The 23544-nt window shown below is 37.6% G+C and overlaps 1 protein-coding gene across 4 annotated transcripts in view; it reads right to left on the bottom strand.

Annotated features, from left to right (window-relative positions):
* Positions 1-825: 825 nt before the first annotated feature.
* LOC134530515 (BRCA1-associated RING domain protein 1-like) overlaps positions 826-23544 on the bottom strand; it is a 38523-nt gene continuing 15804 nt past the window's right edge. For all 4 annotated transcript variants that reach the window (XM_063365396.1, XM_063365399.1, XM_063365398.1 and 1 more), the window contains exons 5-9: positions 20547-20743; positions 18904-19107; positions 17535-17644; positions 12255-12376; positions 826-1270 (exon numbers count right to left, since the gene is read on the bottom strand). In XM_063365396.1, the coding sequence (XP_063221466.1) occupies positions 917-1270; positions 12255-12376; positions 17535-17644; positions 18904-19107; positions 20547-20743 (987 nt within the window). In that variant the 3' untranslated portion in view covers positions 826-916. The remainder of the gene's footprint in view (positions 1271-12254; positions 12377-17534; positions 17645-18903; positions 19108-20546; positions 20744-23544) is intronic.

The raw sequence follows: 23544 nt of genomic DNA, 5'->3' as shown, positions 1-23544 counted from the left end.
TTTGTGACAGATACCTTGGAAACCAACACATTGGAGGCTCTCCGAGCATGATGCTACCTGTATTGTAAAGGTTTTGGCGGTTGTGTTTGTTATTGTTTTGAAACAACTTTCTAAAAGTTTAATTATGAATAAAGTTTAAGAATGTAAAGATAAACTTTATTACATTATTACATTATTTTATTTCTGAAATGATGAACGTTATATGCCGAAAGCATTTATAAATGCAAACCATTTGAATGAGAAAAATTAACATTGAGATATATGGAAGTGATCAAGGGAATTAATATCTTTAAACCACAATTCTTGTATATATATAATCTAAATCTCGGAAACGGCTCCAACAATTTTCATGATATTTAGTATGCAGGAAGTTTCGGGGGCGAGAAATCGATCCAGCTAGGATTCATTTTTAGAAAATGTTGTTTTATCCGTGTTTTCAATTATCAACTTTATCGATAATCATACCTTTTTTTTAATATTTGTTTAAGTGTTGTTAAGCCAATGAGTGTTTGGTTTGAGGTTAGACCAAGAAAATCAATTGTTTACTTATATTATTTGTGTCTTTTTAACTCATGTGTTCACTTAAAAATACCTAAATGATTTCTGGAAAAAAAAAAAAAACTTATAATAAATCTTACTTCACGAAGCCGAACTCGTCTCAAGAACACCTTGAAGAACATCGTCATCAAACTGGTCAGGTTTCTCAAACTTCACACAGTGAAGACTCATTTCAAGAAAACCTTCATGAAAATAATCCTTTTTTCCCCTGTTTTCTATATCTGTTGCAACCCTGTTTAACGAATTGACTGAAATAAAACATAAAACGGTAGTTAAATCTAAGCTTTATTGTTTCAAAAAAAATACCGCAATGTTAAAAATATGTAGCACCTGTGGTGCACATGTACGATTGAGGTGACTAGCAGCCTGGCGGGACGAGGCTGAAACACTGCACGCTCGCCAGCAGCCAGCCGACGGGCAGGCTCTTGACGTGCGCCATGTTGTACTTGAGGCGGGGCTCCCCGCTGCCTCCCGGCTGGTACAGCAGGTAGTGGGCACAGCAGGCCAGGGGCGAGCCGGGCGTCGCGTGGTAGGGCACCGTGCGCTGCGAGAGGGAGATGCCCTCGGGGTCGGGCTCCCGGCCCAGGACCACGCCGCCGCCCGCCACGACGAGGGCCGCGAGCTCTGCCCTGTCCAGCTGCACCTGCCCCGCCGAGTACGGCCCTCGCTGGGGCACCAGGTACACGTGGCAGCCGTTCAGCAGGTACGGTCGCTGCACACACGCACACCGTGTAACCCACGACAGTACAGCAGAGCACTGCAATATGGCCGAACCAAGGCACAACTGGAGATGAACAAGAAATCAACTCTTCAAAGTGTCCATGAAAATGACAAACAAATAATGGATCTGCTACTTGTGTTTATTTGTCATTATTTTAAAACTGTGCTACACAAAGAGCATTTCTTTTAAAATATCGCTCGACCAACAAGGTGTCCAAGATTCAAATCTCGAGGCATCTGACCCATTTATTGATCGAAATTTGGGAAACGAGGCATTATTTTAATGCCAGCTGGTGGCTCTCTCAAAGTGCTGATGTTTACCCCGCTGCTGCTACACCTCACTTCAACCATCACTCGGGCTGGTTGGAACTCCTCTGTCCCTCGAGTATAAGCAGCTGCTCACATTCACGCCGACTCGAACTCAAGACGCATATCTCGAGCCGCGTATTGCATACCTTTATGCATCAGTTTTACACCTACAACACTCCTTTCAGCTGGAAGAACACAGAGCAGCCCATTTTCAATGCTCTTTTGCACACTTTACACCTTGGAACTTAAAACTACGAAACCATAATCATACTTTCTCATTAAGATCTGGATTATACAATCTTGAAGACAGCTGAAATGACTCTCCACAAAACGCTGTAATGACCACTGCAGTTGATCACGCTTGGCTCTATCGGCCAGAGCCCTTCCGCTACAGTTGGTTTTTTTTTAATTGCCTCCCACTATGGAAGCAATTTAAAAGCCGTATTCACGTCAAAAACTGAATCTAAATATTCAATGTAGTTGTTTAACTTGGAAAAAGGTTATTTTTAACTAGTTTATATATTATTTAACTATTACGTAGCTCTATGTTAACGCCGTAATTTTTGTTTATGTGATTGCCATTTAAGTTACGGGAACAATAAAAATAATTATAAGTGCGCCATGTTGTAATCAGTAATTACTTTATGATTCAAATTAATTATATAATGCGCGGTCAAATTTATTGTCTGTTTATTAGTTTATTTTTTTAATGTGATGTTTTAGTTTTTCAAATATCCCCAACTAATATTTAAGCAGACAATGTGTTTTAGTTAGTTGAAATGTGTTGCTCAGTGTAAGGATTTTGATTAAGAACCATAAACAATCTAATTGTTATTGTCGGAGAAATTTTAATTTATTTTTTGACTTTTATTGTTTGCTAGAGATGTATTGGTAGGCAGTGAAAAATTGATAACAATCTGACACAGCATATTGTATTAATTTATATAACAATGCATATTTTCTAGCTTACCACTCACATCTTCACTCACCCAAATTTAGAACTGTGTTGATATTGTACCTTATGTTCAAAGAAAAACATTTGATTGATTCCAAATTTTATGGCCAAAGACATATGATCAGTCAAATTTAATTTGCATACAAGATTTAATTATTAACAATGCCACTTACAGTTTGGAATTTATAAAGTGGTGATGCATAAGCCTGTGATACCCTAATTTGCTTCAGGAAAACAGAGTGGTAATCAAACACATTTTTTTATATTAGAAGTGCATGGTAATTAAAATAATTTGTATTACAACCATTGAAGTGCACTTGTTTCTTAAACCCCTTGCAGTTACGGTTGGTCGCATCAAAAATGTATTCAGACATAAGATTTTGGTACTACTCCTATGAGTTATAATACATTAATGTATGTAATATTATCAATATTATGGGAGTAACAGCAGCAGTAATCAGGTACACAAAAGAATATATATATATATATAAATAAAACAAACTTTGAGCTGACGCGGTTTTGAGGTCTATGGACAAGGAAACGAAAAACTACCGTATTGGCCGGAATATAAGGCGACCTGCAGTTTCAGGAGGCCAAACAAATGTAAAAATAATTTTGGTAGAAATTAATGTGAAAATTCATTAGACATACATTTTGTGTTGAAAAATCCTTTTTGCATTTATGTATAACAATTAATTTATTTTTATCTCATTACTTATTTTAAAAAGTTTGTTTGGCCTACCCTAAAAGTCAAAAGAAAACAATTACTGTATCTACGAATTTAAAATTTTTACAATGGCCTTTAATCACTCTTAAAATACCGCATTTAACTTTCCGTTTTACTTCAGCTACGTTTTACTATTTAGTAGTGTGTCAAACGTAACAAAGCAAACGAATGCAGATTGCCGGAACAAAACAAGTGGCTAGCTGGCATGGTGAAGCATACGGCCATCAATAACTTCGGTGACGTGACCGTGAATATTTGTCCCAGGGATGTAGCTAGGAAAATGTGAGTGTGGGTTGCCTGCAAATAAATGGCGACACAGCAAATTAAATACCACAACTTTAACGTCAATTGTTTTAGGAAAAACAACACCCCCGTTTAAATTTAACCAAATTTTCTCAACCATCAACGTTCACTTCTATTTCAAGCGAATTCTTCTGTTCTTCTGTGCTGCCAATGCTGAACTGCAGTTTTAAATGGGTAGTCTTGGACATCTGGACCTTCCAGCGAAATGCGAAGCAGGGAATCAAGCGTGAACTCACTCAGTCTGTTTCTCAAGTCAGTTTTTATGAGCTTCATTTGAGAGAAATCTCTCTCACAGTCAGCTGTGTGAAGTGGAATGACTCTGTACACTTGTGCAAGTTTGGCTATATTTGGAAACAAACTGCCAATTGTTTTGTCAGTGCAAAGAAAGTGGACCACTTCTGTACAAGTCTTTTTCCTGTGGTTATCAGCCATGTATTGCTTGATTTCACACCATTCTTGTAGGCAAAGTCTTGATTCTAATCCAAATCTTGCAGACAACAGTTTTATAGCTTCTGTTCCATACACATCAAAGCGATGGTCATGAGGAGATGAAAGATGTGTAGGGTTAAAAATGGAAAAACATGTTAGAATGTCACAATCGGTAAATCTGACTTGAATGTTTTCAATTAGTGTTTGGAGGTACTGTAATTTAATGTTCTTGAAATGAGCAGCATTTGTTGGCTTGGTGTGAACTGAGACACCTTTACTTGCACACATTTCCAAATATGATGCAATTTCCCTCTCATTTAATCCTTCAAAATCTTTCAGTCTCTGAAGTTTGTTGATGGTTGAATCTACAAAAGACTTCACAATACATACTCAAATCAGCATTTTCCTGTTGAAATATTTTAGAAAGACGGTTCATGATGGGTAATACGTCACACATTAACAACAGTGTTGCAATGAATGAGAATTCAGTCACATAAGAACACAGACCCCGAGCCCTTGCATCATTTCTTTCTTCACATTCCCTTTCAAGACTAAGTACAACACTTGGATAAATATCTTTCATCCGAAGTACACATTCTCCATAGCTCAACCACCTTGTATGACTAGGCTGCTTGACCTTGCCTTGTGGATCTTGAGGAAATAGACACTGTAATTCATGCAGGCCAGCACTTCTGACAGAGCTGTTTTGGTAAAAGTCAAATACCTGCCTCATAATGTCACAGAATTTTTTTATTCCAAGGGTCTTTTCAGCAGCTTGCGATACAGCCAGATTCAACCTGTGGCCTGCACAGTGTACACCAACAGCTTCACATACATTTTCTACACCTAGCTGTTGCTGAATTTCTACCTGTTTCTCTCTTATCTTTTTAACTGCCCCATTATGTTTACCTGTAAGAACAGGTGCACCATCTGTTCCAATACCACACAGCTTTGAGAAACATAGATCACTATCATGCAAATATGATATAACAGCATTTGAAATGTTAACAGAGTTCAGGGCAACACCTTGCAAATTTGAGGTACAATTTTTTGTACCACTAAGGCCACTATTTCCTAAGTCACTGAGAATGTCAATAATTTTCAGGAAACTGCTTTGCAGGACACCTTCACTGTCAACATAACGTGCATGAATGACTAATTTTTCAACTACAGCTGAATCTGTAGTCTCATCAATTTCAATTGAGAAGAATGGTGCATTTTGTAACTTGCCCAAGATCTCATTTTCTATCACAGTGGATAAACTAATTACCATATCTTGAATGGATGTTCTACTACAGTAATTAGCATTTTTTGCTACACGAATTGTGTCTTTGATGGGAACACCAAGAAAGCATGCCAAGTCCAAAATAGGCTCAAAGTTTGTTGTATGAGGAATTTTCTTTTTGCACAAGAAGTATAGACATGCAAACGCTTTCATGAGATCTTCCTCACACATGCTTGGCTGTATTTTGTCACTGATGGGACCATGAAGGCTGGCTTGCAATTCAAGTTTAAGTGAATCAATATGTGCAGCACAATTTTTGTGTCGAACAACACTTTCCAATCGCAACGAGTGCATGGGGATTTTGTCCAAGTATCTCTATCAAAAGGAGTTTTGTTAAATTTTTGACACAGCAAGCAGAACATACCTTTAGCATCTGTGTTGTAAACCAACCATGCTCTGTTAGTTTTCCACTCTCGCCTAAATGTGACTGCTTGTTTTCGTCCCACTGCAACTGCAGAACTAGTTGAGGGTGTTAGTGTGCTTGCTGGTAGCTGGTCTTCTGTAGATACACCCACAACACTTGATGAGCTAGTTGATGGCACTGGTGGCTGGTCTTCAATAGGCGCAGTGTTTGTCACAAGGCACTTGTTTTCTAACTCTGATACTTTACAATTTGATTTGGTAGTCTCTTCAGAATGAACATTCTCACTGTCCAGAAAAATTTCCCGTTTTTTTCTTGGTTGTGAAACGAAAAACTTTGTAATTGTCTGATTTCTTTTCCCATTGTTAGACATGTTTACACTACTGTAAAAGAAAGCCCTTTGTGAATATCTTAAAATAAATACAGAACCGACAATGTTATTACTAAAACTAATGGCTTATTTATGTTAGTTTTCTCACAAAAGTTTTATTAGTATACCATTTGTCACAAATTCTTCACTCACTCCTTTGGCACTCTAGAAATAGGCCATTGGAAGTAACAAGTAAATATACTCATCACCTCATAATACACAAGCCTTCTCTCAATAACAAAGAAAAACTTTCACAAGTCCAACTGACCTATCCACTCTGACACTCATACAACAGATTAATGTTTTAGTATAGGCCTACATGTCACTTTTGATGGTGCAGTAGAGTGGTTTGCTTGTCACTTAACACGGAAGATAGGAAGGTCCTTTGTTGACGCCTGGCGGCACTGTTATCTCTAAATCATCAGACGCGCGGCGGCAAACGAGCCAGGCTAGGCGGCACGGAGTGTTTGACCTTGTCTTTGTCCCTCCAACGTAAGGAAAGAGGGGGAGGAATGGTTGCCTAGCAACGTAGAGACTTGGGGTGGGAAGGAAGTAGCAGAGAGCTTCTCTGCAGCGGCACATCACACGCAGCAAGACTGTCTAAAAATAGCTCATCCCCCTTCCATATTCACTCCTCCAGCTCCGGCCAGGCGGCAAAAACTGCTTAGCGCAACAAGGAGATAACATTCCTTGCCATACATCCAGGAATAGAGATATGGTTTTTAGATAAAATTAGTGTGTGTCGGCGATTTCCGAGTGTGGGTTTCACCGCCCCATGCCGCCCCATGTGGCTACATCCCTGTTGTCCATATTACTCTCTGACAGAGAGTCTCTGTCCTATGAATTTTAAAGAATAACCTATGATAATTATGTTGTTTGAAAAGTTTTTACATCAATAAAGAGTGGATTACTGTGAAATTATTAAAATAGCCTTTGAAGCAACGTACCAAATTCCTGTAAATATGGCGTCTTCGTGCGTGTTCGGCAATGTTCATTTTACAACAAAGAAATATTGTGGAAAGACAGTTGGCAGCCGTGAATTTCCAAACATTACATCCAAAATGTTCTTAACATTTTCTGTTTGTAAACGTAAACAATCGTTCTGAAAATAGCTGTGATATTTTAGTACAAATATTTCCCTTAAAAATCTGAAAATAAATTACCGTAAATGTTAACACGCAATTGTACACAAAGTACATACATGAATTGTGTAATAAAAGGTTGCCATTTTTAGATGCTTTAACATTCACATTTTTACTCAAGAACAAATATTTTAATTTTCAACTTTAAACAATTAAGAATTAATTAGGGATGGGGCGAATCCTGATTTCCTCGAATCCGAATCCTAACTCGAATCCTCGACTAGAATTGCCGAATCTCGAACCCAAACCCGAATCTTTTAATAGATGATGTCCACATATCTAATGTAAGTGAGATGTATTCTGCTTGCACTAAAAGTCCCTTGACTTTATCACATGTAGTTTGGTACATTTCTGGTATAAGTGTATATAAAGACAACAATTTTTTCTTGAGAAATTTCAGTTTTTGTACAGATTAGCGGTTAGGATTTTTTCTATAAATAAGCTAGAGGTCTGCGAGCCTAAGAATTTTACTTCGAGCCGAGCTCGAGCTTTTGTGGTACAGTTACACTTTTGGGAAATTATTTTTATCTTAAACTTAATATCATGTTTGAATAAAGTATTAAAATGAAGTGGGCTTATTAATTTTGGGTAACTATTTACAGAGTGTGTTTACATTTTGCACTGCTAGAAAAAAAAAACATTTTTTTTTCATTGAATCTTACCTGTTTCCATTGGTTCATTAAGGTAGATGTACCAGTAGTCGTCATGCTAAGAAGAGTTTTATAAAAAAAAAAATTGTGTACATAACCTTGTAGGTGTATTACTGCCCCTACATGTTTGTTTTTAACCTCAAACTTTACTCTACAATGCTATCCAACACTCTTCGATAAACACAAATTATTTTTGTAGATTTATAATTTTGAAAAAAGTGTGATTTCGAGCCAGTAGTCGTCATGCAAATTTTCGTGTTTGCCAGTGTTCGTCACATGTTTGTGCCAGTAGTCGTCATGTGCGATTTCGGCTGCATTAGTTTTAATTCATGGATCCAGAATGGTAGTATTGTACTATTTGGGCTTCAAATTTTATTTGGTACTATATTTTAAACATCAAAATGGCATTTCATAAAGATCGTTCAGTAATATAATGAATAATCCTCATTAAATTTTGAATTTACTTACAGCACTCACGGAACAAAGAGGGACAGCACATAGAGCTGTAGCAAACCGAATGTATTCGTTACTGAGTAACGGGTGTGCCGTCTAGTAACGAGTAACGAAACGTTACACACGGCTGCATTTTGTTACTCGCATTTCTTGTATATTTTACGCATGTGCGCGCATATTCAATGAATTTACGATACAAAGAACGATGTTTGTTTATTAATAAAGTATAATTTGGAAATTCCTCGTCTAAGTTTTTTTACTGTTTATTAAAGGTATTATGTGTGTAGACAAAGTTTGAGATTGGAACAGAAACAACGTAACAAAGTATTTTTTTACAAATTAGAAATATGTATGTTTTTGTTTTTCACTATCGCGTATTTTCACGTTTTTTTTTGTTCTTATCTTAAAAGAGATATAATAAAGCCGCTCTAATGAGATTTAATTGTTTCTTGGTTAACAAAAACTGTTTAATTATCAAATATTGTTAATTGTTTATATTATATTTATTATTATTTACGCGACGTCATACTGTACGCGTACGCAATACGACTCAATTCGTTGCTGCAACATAACATAGCATGTTATGCGGTATCACAAGTAAAATATAAAAATGAATCAGGGCCCGCCCATCTTCCTACCCAAAGGCGATTTGCCTTTGTGTTTATCGGACAATGTGTTCCTTGGCACACTATTTTTTTCCGCTGCACATTTTATACTCATACCATTCGCTACATCTTTAAGAGCAGCTTCCATGGCTGACTCTTCATACAACAGTATTTTCCGTTTTGGCATTTTGCCCTGTAATTAAAGAACGAGACACATTACAATGTTTAGTTTACTTATTAATGTCAAAATATATATCGAATGACCCCTAAATTAATGTAAACAACAATGCCTACACAATTTTTGCAATCAATAAAGTAAAGTAATTTCCGACCCAGAAGTCGTCATACACATGCATCGGAAGTCGTCATAGGTGACGACTACTGGATCTGATCATAATAACGTACTTTGTCTATTAACAACAAAGAACCAATATTATTTAAGAACTTTAGGGTGTAACTTAGCACAACTTTAAATAAAATATTAAATGTACCAGTGCTCGTCAGGTATGACGAACACTAGCAATACAAGGTTTTTATTGATCCGGTTTTCATCACCCTAACTAAATCATACAAAGAAAACGAATTTTTTTAAATAAACACTTTCACCTCTTCAAGAACATTTAACTAACACATTCAGCACAAAACATCACGAATAAATATGAAAAATTACAGAATTAGAAGTAAAAATGTGCACTAACGTCCTTAGTGTTTTAGTATAGGAATTCCCCTATTTATCTTCACTGCTCTACGAACTTTTGATGCACAGACTTTTTTTGATTGAAAATAGTGTTTGTTCCGAAAACTATTGTGGTAATTTCAGCTAGAACGTCGACTAAATTTTTGTCAATATTTAAGTTGGCGATATATTGAGCTACTTCTCTATTATTTACATTTGATTTGAAGTTGCTAGTGACGACCATTGGAGCAGTGACGAGTACTGGGGCACTTACCTTAGTAACTGATATCATCCAACATAACCAAGTATATGTTTGTGTAAATGTAACATATCTTTGGAAAAATTTCACCCTTGTCAATTTTTCTGGAGTCCTTACTTAGCTTCAACAAACTTGCACCAAAAATCATGTTGTTTGAAAAGTACATTCACATTGTTTCAACATTTCCACTTTTCAGCACAATAATTCTGAGAAAGATTGTCACAGAGTATTAAATTATGTTCTTTAATCTATCATTCAGAACAATAATTTGTTCTGCACGTTAAGGAGTTAAATTAGCTCTACGATTGGAGATAGTGTTTCCAGCAAAAGAGAAGCGTCTCTCGCTGGCAGCCTGCTTGGCTGGAATGCGTTAGTAAAATTGCTTAACCTCGAAATTAGTGTCATAAATATCTGTAACTGGTCATTAAAGTTTAATCAATTGAAAGTAATAAAAATAAAAACATTTTACTTCATTCAATTTACACTTGCAAAAAAAAACATACACACAATAAACCTACATGGAAATTAAAGTCTTTTTCAATATCCTGAAGTCTGAAATATGTTTACTCATGTCATTAAATGTAGAGCTGTATTGAAGAAGCCGATTTTGCCAATATTTAGTTGAATCGGCATTTCTGCCGACTTCCGATACAGTACGCTCGTTAATTTTCGGCCGATATTACTGAAAAACGAAAGACACTGCCATCATAACCTAAAAATCCACGAGTACCATTTTCACTTTTCGTAGTAGTACTGCATTCTTTCAGATCGCATTATTTCTTAGCAACATGTGCCAACCGTACATATCAAAGTTTAACATCCTTTTTTTTTTTAACAATGTTCTTTAATTTAATATGTCATAAATAAATAATACATTACTATCACGGTAAATATACATCTCAGTTGTTACGGTAACTATAGTGCAAATATGGTAGCTATCATGCTTCTGTAGTAATTATGGTATTCTACAAAGAATCTTTAGTTCTTTTTATGGTAATTATCTTAAAATAACTATTGGGTTTGTACTGTAGTTATGGTACATCATCCATATTTCTTCGTATGTTGTTGTTCATTTGTCTTTTCTTCATATTTACTAGAGGTGTAAAAGTAACGAAAAAATGTGTACCCGTATGTATTCGTTACTATAACAATTAGTACTCGTTACTTTCGTATCGTTACTCGTTACTTTCGTATCGTTACTCGTTACTTCTGATACCGCATGACATGGCACATGCTATGTTATGTAACAGCATCGAATCGAGTCGTATTTCGTACGCGTACAGTATGACGTCGCGTAAATAAAAATAAATAGAATATAAACAATTAAAAATATTTGATAATTAACAGCTTTTGTTAACCAAGAAACAATTAACTCTCATTAGAGCGGCTTTATTATAATATATCTTTTAAGATAAGAACATAAAACGTGAAAATACGCGATTATAAAAAACATACATATTTATAATTTGTAAAAAATACTTTCTTACGTTGTTTCTGTTCGAATCTAAAACTTTGTCTACACACACAATACCTTTAATAAACAGTAAAAAACTTGGACGACGAATTTCCAAATCATACTTTTATTAATAAACAAACATCGTTCTTTGTAACGAATACGCGCGCGCATGCGTGAAACATACGAAAGATGCGAGTAACGAAATGCATTCGTGTGTAACGTTTCGTTACTCGTTACTAGATGCCACTCCCGTTACTCAGTAACGAATACATACGGTTTGCTACAGCTCTAATATTTACGTGTGCCATTATTTGAGACAAGAAGTTTCAGAAAAAATTTTAACGGACATTATATCACACATTTAATGGCGTAAATGACGAGACCTCGGGCAATTTAAACGCTTTATACGGAAAAACCTACCATGCGGGACCTCGTAAGCAAGTTTTACTGTATTTTTTTCCCGTAAATAGTAAAAACCGAATCCTTTGACGAATCCTATATCAGACCCGCCGAACCTTCGAATCCCTAGGATTCGGCGGATTCGGCGGATATTGGATTCGGTCGCCCCATCCCTAGAATTAATGCAATATTGGGTGGATTTATCGTTTTCCCCGTGTGAGGTAACAAAGTTTTAGTTAATATAAAAAATCGTGAACATTTTGTGTAACAATGTTTCTACTGTAGCTTTCAGCTTGGAACTAATGTTTGCGGTGCTGACGTCTTGGGTGCGAAAATAAGGCGACTTCCAATTTTCGAATCTCTCGTTTATGGAAAAATGGTCGCCTTATATTCGGACCAATACGGTATATAAAAACCCTCCAAAAGTCGCACCATGGCAACAGCAACAATAGAAAGTATTTCTTTGAAATCTACCTAAAAGAGTGCTAGTTTGAATCTACATATGCACTTCTTGAAATCACGCCAAAGTTATTGGCATCGTCACTTCAAAACAGAACAAATCAAACAGCATCACTTCGAGGGGGAGGTGTACGTTACCAATAGCTGTGTGTTGATACGGCTCCTCCTGGGGGCCCCGCTCGCTGGATGCTCCGTCGTTCCCTTCACTTCAAACTGCGAGCATGGCAACAGCTGGCCTGCCGCCAGGCTCTGTGCGACCCCTGCCGACAAGAAGACAAGCTTCGCTTCCAGGTAGTGATGTGCCGATGTGATTATTTCCAACCGACACTTACAAAACCGATACACACAATATATATATATATATATATATCGTCTATTCAGTTACCACCCACCTTTACTATTTATCTGTTAATAGTTCTGTAGGCATCTTTCACTAAATGTTTCTGTATTTTAAGTCTATAATTGAATGTTGTGTTTGTCAATTAGTAAAAGACATACCCTTTTTTATCGCATAATCGCCGCTCTCGCGTAATCGTCGCACCCATATTTTTGGTCGTCAAAATTTGGATAAAAAAAACTCTCGCGTAAACGTCGCATAATGTTTTTAGTCCCGATATTAGATTCCGAGCGCTTTGTGTGGGTATTTTTTCAGTATAAAACAATTTATTTTAAAATAGAAATCTAATATTTATTCGGACATTACCTCTTACTTATTTAATTAACGGAAATACGTACAGTGGAACCTCATTATTACGAGTACGGGATACTACGAGACCTTCGTTGTTACGACAGTTTTGTAATGCACCGTCAGTTTGACTACGTAAATCATAGTAAATTAAACCTGTTATTACGAGTGCCTCCTTGTTGGCCCTTTCGTAAGTACGAGTGATTTGAATGGCATTTTCAAAAAAAGGAAAAACATTGTCAGTTAAAAAAATAATGTTCAAGCAGTAAATACAGACAGCTATGTGGCTATGCGGGCGCCAGACAGACTGGGTGGAAGGACTGGTGACAAACAACATGCGCTTCCTCTCTCTTGACGGCACCAGTTGCAGGGTGTCTACCAGATCTAGTAAATTAAATTCCCTGATTTTTCCAGGTTTTCCAGGTCTAAAATTGAATTTTTCCAGGTTTTCTTTAACACAATTACGACATTCCAAGAAACTGAAAAAAATTGCATAATATTACATTGACGGGTTTCAAACAAAATTAAATTAGTAAAAAAATTACCTTCTTCCAAACGTGGCTAAAGTGACTCAATTGATGGCAAATAAAACATGCTGCTACAAATATTTCACACACTTCCTTTTGCAAAAAAAATTAGTAAAAGGAAGCTCCCATCAATTTCGCAGTGACTCAACTTTTGCGTCTATTGCACTTACTTCAGAACGAGCCAAATCCAACATTCGAGCCTTCTTCAACTGCAATGCCTTGATCTCCTCTTCAACTCTTCTTTTTTCTGCCTTCTTCTTGTCTGTAGCTTCCTTTTCTTTTTGTTTTGTTTGCAGGGCTTCCTTACGCCTACAACTAGCATTTCTTACATACTGCTCTACACCTCCAGAACGTTGAACAAAGTCATACATCTGTCTTTGTGCGATCAGTATTTCTTCCTGCAAGTTTTCAGTCAGCTGATTAGAATTCACTGAAAATCCTCTTTCCAATGATGCATTTCCATGGGAAAGTACCAACACCATCCTCACAAACTTTAGAAGGCCTGTTTTGGAAGCTACTGTATATGCCTTAAGAATGAGCATCCACAAGTGATCAAGGCGCCCGTCTTCTCGAGAAAAAGACGAGAACAGTGCTGCAGAATCTTGCAAGGAACATACCAACTGATATGATCACTCAATGTTATCAGCTTCTTGTCCTGATAGCCACCTGTTTTGAAGACAACATTCTAAACTGTACTTCACACGCTGTTTCCTCACACCCGAATTTAAAGCGACAGACGGACATAAGCAGGAAATTCCCTTGGTAAGATTGTACTTCAGGGGACTTTAGTCTTGAAGTTTTTTTACCATAACCTTTAGACAAGTCCTATCATTTTTCTGTAACAGGACAGACTTTTCTGGTACTTTCTCTTTCTTGATGGCATGGCGTACTGCATAACCCAACTTGATATTGTTAGCAGTCAATAGATTTTCCTGGTTATCTACATCCAATCGAGATACATTGCGTTTCTCCCTAAAGCTCTTCAGTACTTCTGGTTTCAAAATTTTCCTGCCAAAGCTAATAAAACCAGTGAATCATATAAAAAAGGTGCCATGGGTGCTTCACTTTGGAACATTGTGAGAAACAATTCCAGCTCTGATGCCAAAAAATGGATGAATGTCAATTTTACTTTTAGAAGATTATCCTCAAGAGCACATTTCACTATACTGAAAGAGAGAGATGAAATAGAAACTTCACTAACAAATTTCTTTAGGTGGGGTAACGTATTCATGGCACGCTCAGCAACTGCAGTATTCCATCTGATTGCACAAAATTTCTTGGGAAAAAGCTCTGATCCAGTTATTCTAATGTAATCTGCCCTCCTTGCAGATATGTGCTTAAACAAATACGTAGTAACTGTGCCTCAAAAAACAAAAAACGTCCCATTGTGTAACAGAAATTCCAGTTTTGAAAGCACCATGGACCGTATGAAGCCCACAGCTACCAATTTCTAGCAACGATGGTGAATCTTCACCAAAAGTGTCTGTGATATGTATTTTCAACGCTAACAAAAATGTCCAGTTTACGTTGAGGGCATCCATAAATACTTAAAATTAAATGCACCTATCGGTATAATCTTAACGTGGGAAGCACATGCTGCAGCACGTCACGTCAGCAGGATAACAGACCAGCTTGAACCAGTTTGTATCACGTGATTTGGTGCCACTTCCGAATCCGATGGTAAATAAAAGAATTTGGACGTGGGAACTGTTCGTTATTTGCCATTCAAAAATAAAAATGGGAGGGGATACACATGATGCCACGTCAATGCAAGCTGATCAATAAACAAAAAACGTATTGCCAACTACAACCTACCAAACAAAAATTCCCTGATTTTTAAAAAAATTCCCTGATTTTTCCCTGATTATTCCCTGATTACAAAATTCCCTGATATTTCCAGGTTTTCCAGGTTTTCCAGGGTCAGTAGACACCCTGCAGTTGCTTCCCATCCTATGTCGGCGGAGGGGTAAATCTAAAAATAGACCAGGCAACACCCTTCCTTTCTTCCTTCCTATGCTCCCTTTTTTTTTTCACAGCTTCACATACCTTCCCTCCGTGATCTCGAAAGGCCCCGGTCTTTGTATCAGGCCATTTCATTCGCGATTAAATCAAAAACCGTTGTAGATACAAAAAATACCATAGAGACACTTTCTATTCGTATGTTAATTTTCTACAACTTTTATACGACACGTTAATTTAACTATAGTGCACCGTTTTCAAGTTACGGTGTGAAATTAAGACTGTTTAGACGGTCCAGAATCTAACTTGACTTAAATTTTTTATATTCGGTTATTTCGAGTACTCGTTGTTACGAGAATTTTTGCCGCCGTTGTCAGCTTTCGTAGTAACGAGGTTCCACTTAAATTGTCTGATGTGTAAATTTTCTTTTAAAAATGTTTTTAAACTTTATAACCTTCATCTTTTCGTCTGCGTTGCCGCGGTGTACCGCTTACAAAAATGTAGCCAGCGCTCGTTGCAATCATTAATGTTTGGTTATGTTGCTTCCCCGTATAGAGCGCACACACGTAACCGAATATCGATATCTCGCAGAGTTCATGCAACGTATGCTCTCTTGTTTGGTTATGTTGCTTCCCTAATAGAGCTCGCACACGTAGCTTAATATAGATATCTCGCCGAGTGCATACAATGCGCGCTCTCTGTCGAGTGCCGAGTTATCTACATCTTATGGCCCGCTCTCTTTCATGGAGTGTGTACTTAATGCGGCGATAGTTAGCGTTCGTTCTGCTTCATTTGGATCACAGATTTTGTTTTTCTATTTAAAGTTGAAAGGTTTTTTGTTGCATGACTTATTAATTTAAATAGTTTGGCGTGCTCTTTTATACTTCACGTTTTAAATACACGTACTTTCCACGAATTTATTTTGTTTTTATGAATAACTTTATACTACTAAAAAAATTTTTTCCGCATAATCGTCGCACCCCTACTTTTCAAGTTTGATTTTAGAATAAAAAGTGCGACGATTATGCGAGAAAACACGGAAATGTGTATTGTCCAATGCAGAAAATTTATGCTGTAAAATAATTTTTTTTTGTTTTTACTAAAAATCCTTTGAAAGAAGAATTTTATTAAGGTATTAACTTATAAATACTGTAATGGCACCAAATGGAAGTAAAAGGATAGGAAAGAAGTTCTGGACTGGTTTGGGCTGTGAGTCCATGAAACTTGCTATTGCCATTTATTCGCATAACACTGTTCTGCCCTGCACATGGATGGGTCACTGGGTGCTGCTACACTTGCTGGGACTCGAACACAGGACCTCGGTCGCTACTACCCGCCGCCCGGCGCACGACTAGGTGAGGCTCGTGGCCTGCTGGAATCGAAAACAACCATCCCCGGAGCTTTCTGATCACACACTGTGAACTCTACTGAACCAGGGGCACCAAAAACTACTTTTCAGCGCAACGCTCGCGCGATGGGAGAGAGAATGCATTGCAAGGTGGTGGTTCTCTGCGATGGATGGCAGATGAGAAGGGGAGGGGCAGAAAGGATAGTGACCTGTGTGCTGAGTCGAAAATGGCACACACACAGACACCCTTCACAGACTTATTGCTGAACAAATTCTTTTATCTTCAAGTTCTCTTACATTACCTGCTAATAATGAATTTATTGGGACTTGCAATGTGATTATTTACAAAAAGTATTAAATCTGTTTTGTATCGGTTATCAGTTCTGTTAAAGAAATGTATCAGTAATTGAATCAGTGTCGGTTTTATCCTTATTTATCTGTACCACTACTTCCAGGAACTAGTTCATTCAGGAGAGCATGGTAAAACCTGCATGGCCCCTGCCGACAAGAAAATAAGCTTCCAGGAAATAGTTAAGCATAAAATGGCATATGGGCTTGCATGCCTCTGGGTCTATGTACTAATAAGATCTTAAAAGTTTTTTGGATGCTCTTCAATAAACACTTTAAAATAGGTCACCTACATATTGGAAACATTCATGTGGATTTTCTTAAAATGAAGATTTGATATTGTACACTACGTACACCTACTTTCAGATACTCCACTGACAACATGAGCAACAAGCAATTTTTTTAAAAATACTACAGCCTTCGAAGGCCGTTATCAAAGGTGGATTTTAAATCAGTAAAATTACGTATAGCAGTGGATTACTAAATAAATCTAAATTATTAACAAGAAGGCAAGCCAAGAAGTAAACACAAGTTAATATTTGTTTACTCACAATTAAAATTAACTATCCACTTGCCCTGCAGGATCGCAGTGAGAGTCACCATCGTCACTGGACACACATCGTTTTCATTTTCAGGCACAATCACGTGAGTGACACTAGCCCTGAAACACAAAATTATAGTGATTCGGTATAGATACTGATATTTACTTACAACATACCTCATTTCTCAAGGGAGATCAGGTTCGACAAGCTTGTATTTCAAAATACTGTGCCATACCTTGCAATACAGCTGCTGTATTACTTACCTCCAGCCACTTTTTGAAGTAATAGTGTCCTTATGATAGTTGTTTTCACTCGCCTAAAATATTAAGTTATTTGTTCTTCCCAGTAGTTAGAATTAGTAGTTTTGAAATTGCAACAAGGTATAAAAGCCCAGAAAAATATAATTTATGCTTTGACATGCCAAAAATTAGGATCAATAATTCAAAATTGGAATTATAGAAAATAAATTAAAACATCACAGATTACCTGAATGAATATTAGCATTCAAATAAATAAATACAGAAAAATTAACATTGTTACTGGTGGTAAATATTTATGAAATAGGTAAGTATAATTAATTACAGGAAGAATTTCGCAACACACCCAAATTAACCAATGCCATGTTTTAAAAACTGAGATCAAATATTTTCATCTACAAAAATATTTTCGAAAACCAGGCGAGAGATGAATCATCTGCCATAACAACTACGCTACTAGAGAAGTAATAATATGCTGCCTCTCGAAGTAAAATCCTAATTTGCTCCAAGAAAACAGAGTGGTAATCAAACACATTTTTTTTCTGTTAAGAGTGCAAGATAATTAAAATAATTTGTTTTCCAACCATTTAAGTACACTTGTTGAATGTACCATTTCAAGACACTGCTCTAGTTAAAATAAATTTTTAGTATTGATAGGTCTATATACAATTGCAGCGCAGACATAAACGTTGGCATTACATGTTGAGAATAAACATACTAAAAATAAATTATGTACGCCCAACCATTGTCAAGGAAAACGGGTTATTAAGATGCTGTGGGCAACAGCACTTGTTAACTGTGTCTTCGTCCGGAGAAACCGTGTGTTGTTCCTCGCAAAGTAGCAGGACGTCGTATTTTAATAGCTCTGGGAATTTATGAAGACAGTAAAGGAAGGCACGACGACACTACAACCACATGCACAAATACAGCAGAAATTATTGTTCAGTTTCGCTCGCTATGCTGAGCGCAAAATAAATTTATGTAGTTTTCAAATCCATCAGCCTACATCACAAAATCCCTCGTTATTCCCCAGCATGGCATGTTTTGGTTGTGATGATCGCGCACAAATGCAGACGGACGCCCCCACAGCACCTAGCCGGGCCCTGCGGAGAGGCACTCACGTGAGGGACGCACACAGCTTCACGCCCAGCTGCGCGGCCATGTCCCGCAGCTGGGCCTCCCGGGCGGGGTCCAGGCCGCACGGCAGCAGCACGACTTTCCCCGGCACGGCTGGCGGGCTGTCCAGTAGACGCGCCTCGCTGGGCACGGCACTAGACGGGGGCTCTCTCAGCAGCGCGAGGACACTCGCGTCGTCAGTGCTCTGCCTGAAACTCACCGTCAGCTAAATCATTTCATTTTACAAACATACATGCAGTAAATTTACAGTAGAAGGTTTTCCAAGCGACTTAGAAATTTAAGCTTACAAAGCTGTGATAAAACGTTTTGAAATTATTAAGCACAAAAACTTCTAAAGTGGGAACTTCTTATAAGGGTCTTATGAATTTATTAATTTTGAAGTAAAATGATGCAGTGGAATATTGTTAACAAATATTCCACTTTACAAAGTTATTTATTTTCCTTTAATGTTTCGGTTTTTTTATGTACTGTGACTACCACTTGCTTGTAAGCTGTTTCAGAGCCGGTTTTATGACCTCCCGTTAAATCTGTACGATAGCCAACCGACAGCTAAGCTAGCCTCCGGTTCAAAAACGAATGATGTTTTCCACCCATATTTAGCCGGAAGTTGGCTAACTGAGACCTGACAAAGCGTGCAGTGTAATATTGGACCTAAAAATAAAAGTGTTATTAGCTGGTTGGTGCTTAGAAGAACCAATAGAATCACCCCTAAAGCTAGAACAAAAAAAAATAACACTTTTATCTATATATAATATATAATATTTGCTATTACACACGTGAGAAAATAATTTTTATCAATCACATACAGTTCTGTCAAAGTGAAAGTTATTTAATAATTTAAATTGTTATTAAAAAGACAAAATGCAGACCAAAGGTATTAACCATACAAAATCAACAAAAAAAAATTTGAACATGCATTAAATGCATTAAACTCAAGGAACAAACAATGGTGAAATAATCAGCTGAAACCATACATTAAACTGCTCAATAGGACCAAATCAAAGAAGATATTGATTTATGTTTGTTTCTAGCTTTCTCCTCACAGAACTTTCTTCCTCTACTGTGAATTGAATATCTTTATAGATGTGCATGTGTAGCATGCTAGCATCCATTTTACTCCCACTGTGCCCAAATAAGTTTCAATGAAAAAAATTATTTTAACAAAACAATAAAATTACAAGTTGGCTTTGAAACCAAGGCTGGACGTCGGCTTTGAATATATATACTGTATAGAAGTCGCGAGTGGATAGGATTTACTCTACTTTTTCAGGAGCGTATAATGAGCAGCTTGGGAACTTCACCGCTGCAGTGTGTTGCCGTAACGCCCTGTATCGTCTTAGGTTGTTATTTACACTTTAGAGCTCAAGCACTGTCGCCCGCTGTCATTCCCCGCACCCCCCATCCATCATTCACTGCAGCTCAAGGTCGTTCAACGGGAGGGAGAAGGGGTGTTCGAAGAGTTCGACACTTGTCCGCTAGGGACCACCACAAGTCGATGCCCTAGAGATGGTGGCGATTGCTGCGGTGAATTAACCAACTACCTCAAAACCGTATTAGAAATGTTAACCTGGGCTGGCGACTTCTAAAAAGTATATATATTTAAAGACGTCGGCGAGGGGAGACTCACAGAGGCGTGAGGCCCGCGGAGCTGCGAGCGTTGACGTCGGCTCCGTGGGCGACCAGCAGCCGCACCACGTCATGGCTCTGGTTGAGGACGGCGTCGTGGAGGGGAGTCATGTTGTCAGGGCCGGGCACGCTGGGCAGGGCCCCCGCCCCCAGCAGCAACGCCACCAGCTCCGTGGCGCCCGCGCTGGACACCTCGTGCTGCGCCACACCGGGGGTCACTCGCGGAGCACGGCTTCCACGCAGTCCCGGGCACAAGAGGGTTCGACCATCCCCACACACCAGGGAACATGTCACCCTGCTTAGGGATCATCCATTAATCACGTGAGGCTCAAAAGAGAGAGGGGGGGGGGGGGTCGGGAAAAATCACGAAATATCACAAATATCACAAGGGGGGAGGGGGGGGGGCGTAGAGAGATATCAGGTGTATTTATTTTTTCGCCCGAATTCTACTAAACCGAAAAGCAACGCGTGACCTTGACTCGCCGTAGCCAGGCAACCATATCCCCGCCCGCCGCAACATGATGAACCACCCGGCTCGGCTTGCCAGTCGCCCGCCAGTAAGACTGATTTTGGCGCCGAATACATGCGTAAATCACATGTAAGCCTTTCCTTTATCATTTTTATGCCAGTGAGAATAAACCTGCAACCTTAATGTGTGTCTGGACATTTTTATCACTGTGCTTAATTTTCCAGAATTAAATTAGATTATACCTATATTTAAAGGTAATATTCTGAAATTTTAAAAAAATATTTTGTACCAAAAAAATACATGTGATTTATTGAGGGTAGGGGGGGTGTTAAAGTCTGAAACCTCACCACAAATCACTAGGGGGGAGGGGGGGTTAAAAATTTGCTAAAAAAAACATCACGTGATTAATGGACGACCCCTTACTGGTTGCTCAGCTGTGTTGCTTGTCTCTCCATACTTCTTTGGTTGACGGTTTTTCAAGGGCTCAGAGACTTTCACATGAAATGCGAACCAATCGCGCACACACGTAGAAGATAACATTGTTCGAAGTTAAGCCCACTGCGAAATTAAACCACAAATTTATTTTACCATCACTAGTCTCACATCAGAGACTTCAGACAATGTGGAGACAACAGTTGAGGGGAGACAGAGCTCCATAACCTCCTCCCACGACGCTTGCTACGCCCTTACTCATTGCTGTAAAAAAAAATCCACCTCGGAAAATTGTAAACCCACTTTTAAAACAGAACATCATGCAAGTATGAAGTAACATCTGTAATGAGCACCTCATTCTCATTCGCAATAGTTATGTTACAAAATTATGTTCTTGCTAACGGTTGTGCAAACATATGTAGTCTGAACTCAAGTACAAATTTTGTTTTTCTGTGAAGAAATAACTTTCACTATGGTAAAACATTGATGTTGGAAAATTATCACCCAGGAAATGTAAGTATTTTTGATCCTAACAAAATTAGAATTTTTTTTACTGCTGCGTTAATTCGCAGAAACATTTACACTGAAACATTTACAGATATAATTCCCACATGATGTATGTGGACAATCTCTAACTTCTTATATTCAAATTGAGACTATAAACTGAATAGATCCATCAAAAACCAAAATGTGAGTTAGTTAAATGCTGCTGGAAATTAAAGTTGTGAATTCCAGCACCATTAATGTTTATTCAGGGACTTTATCATGAATCTCTTAACCAGTCCTAATATTTCCTCAATTTATCATGACCAGACCTTCAGATTTATTACTTCTTCATGATCATTTCCTTAAATTTCCGTACTTTTTCATGACCAGTCCTAGTGTTTCCTTAATTTTTCATGACCAATCATACAGTTTCAACACTTTCATCACCAGTCCTTCAGTTTCCTCACTTTTTGTGACCAATCTTCAGTTTCCTTCCTTTTTCGTGACCACACCTCAAGGATCCTTAGTTTACATGACCAGTCTTCAGTTTCCTTACTTTTTATTAACCAGTCCTTCAGTTTCCTTTTTTTTTGTGACAGGTGTTTCAGTTTCTTCACTTTATATGACCCATCCTTCAGTTTCCTTACTTTTTGTGACCATCCAGCTTCCTTACTTTTTTGAGACCAGTCTTTCACTGTCCTTACTTTTTTGTTACTAGTTCTTCAGTTTCCTTACTTTTTGACGTGACAACGTCTAATAAATCGATGAACGCCGGCTGCACGCACGAAAAAGTGTCCCACTACGGATGTGTCCTATTTGCTCATTGTACGCATGCGTAGCATCTCTCTTCATGCTCATTGTAGGGCCTACGCATGCGTGGCATCTCTCTTCCACTCTATTGGAACGACCATCGATTTGACTTTTCAATCATATTTTTGTCGTTTGAATTATTAATATTATGTAATTTAACGATCGTCCAACGATTTTCAGCACAATCGGTATAGTTATTTAAAAGTAATGTTGAATATTCAAATACATTTTGAACCAACAATGGTGTTTTATAGTTACACATAATAATTCAAATTACAACCGGGATCTTTTGCACAATGTTTTAAAAAATATTGTAACACATTATAAATAAGTTTGGTGTATTTGGGATGCGTATATGTTATAAAATCGAGTTATAAAAACAAAATAATATTATTCCCCTACCGTGAACAAAATTTTTATAAATGTATATATAACATCTGAAACAATTTTTATCAAATATGGCCTCGTGGGTGAGCGATCAGCGGCGCTATCTTCTAATTGTAAAATTGTCTGTTCGAATCCCGGCAGGTGCGAAATTTTTTTTTGTACTTGTAAAAATAAATACGGCGCACGTAAGATAACAAAAGTAATAAATATATTTGAATAATGAATGCAAATAAATTAAATTTATTAATTCAATTGTACATTTCATTTCACTCCTTTGTATCCATACAAAATAGTGATAATTCAATAAAAATGATTCAATTTTATTCATAAAAGTATGCAGAGGTAGATTTTATCATACAAAAGATAGAAAAATTTAAAAAAGAAATTCTTCCTCAGAGAATATAATATTTTTAAT

Source organism: Bacillus rossius, chromosome 3 (genome assembly GCF_032445375.1).
Source record: "Bacillus rossius redtenbacheri isolate Brsri chromosome 3, Brsri_v3, whole genome shotgun sequence".
NCBI lineage: Eukaryota > Metazoa > Arthropoda > Insecta > Phasmatodea > Bacillidae > Bacillus > Bacillus rossius.
The sequence above is the reverse complement of the archived record's forward strand: the minus strand, read 5'-3'. Positions and strand labels throughout refer to the sequence as shown.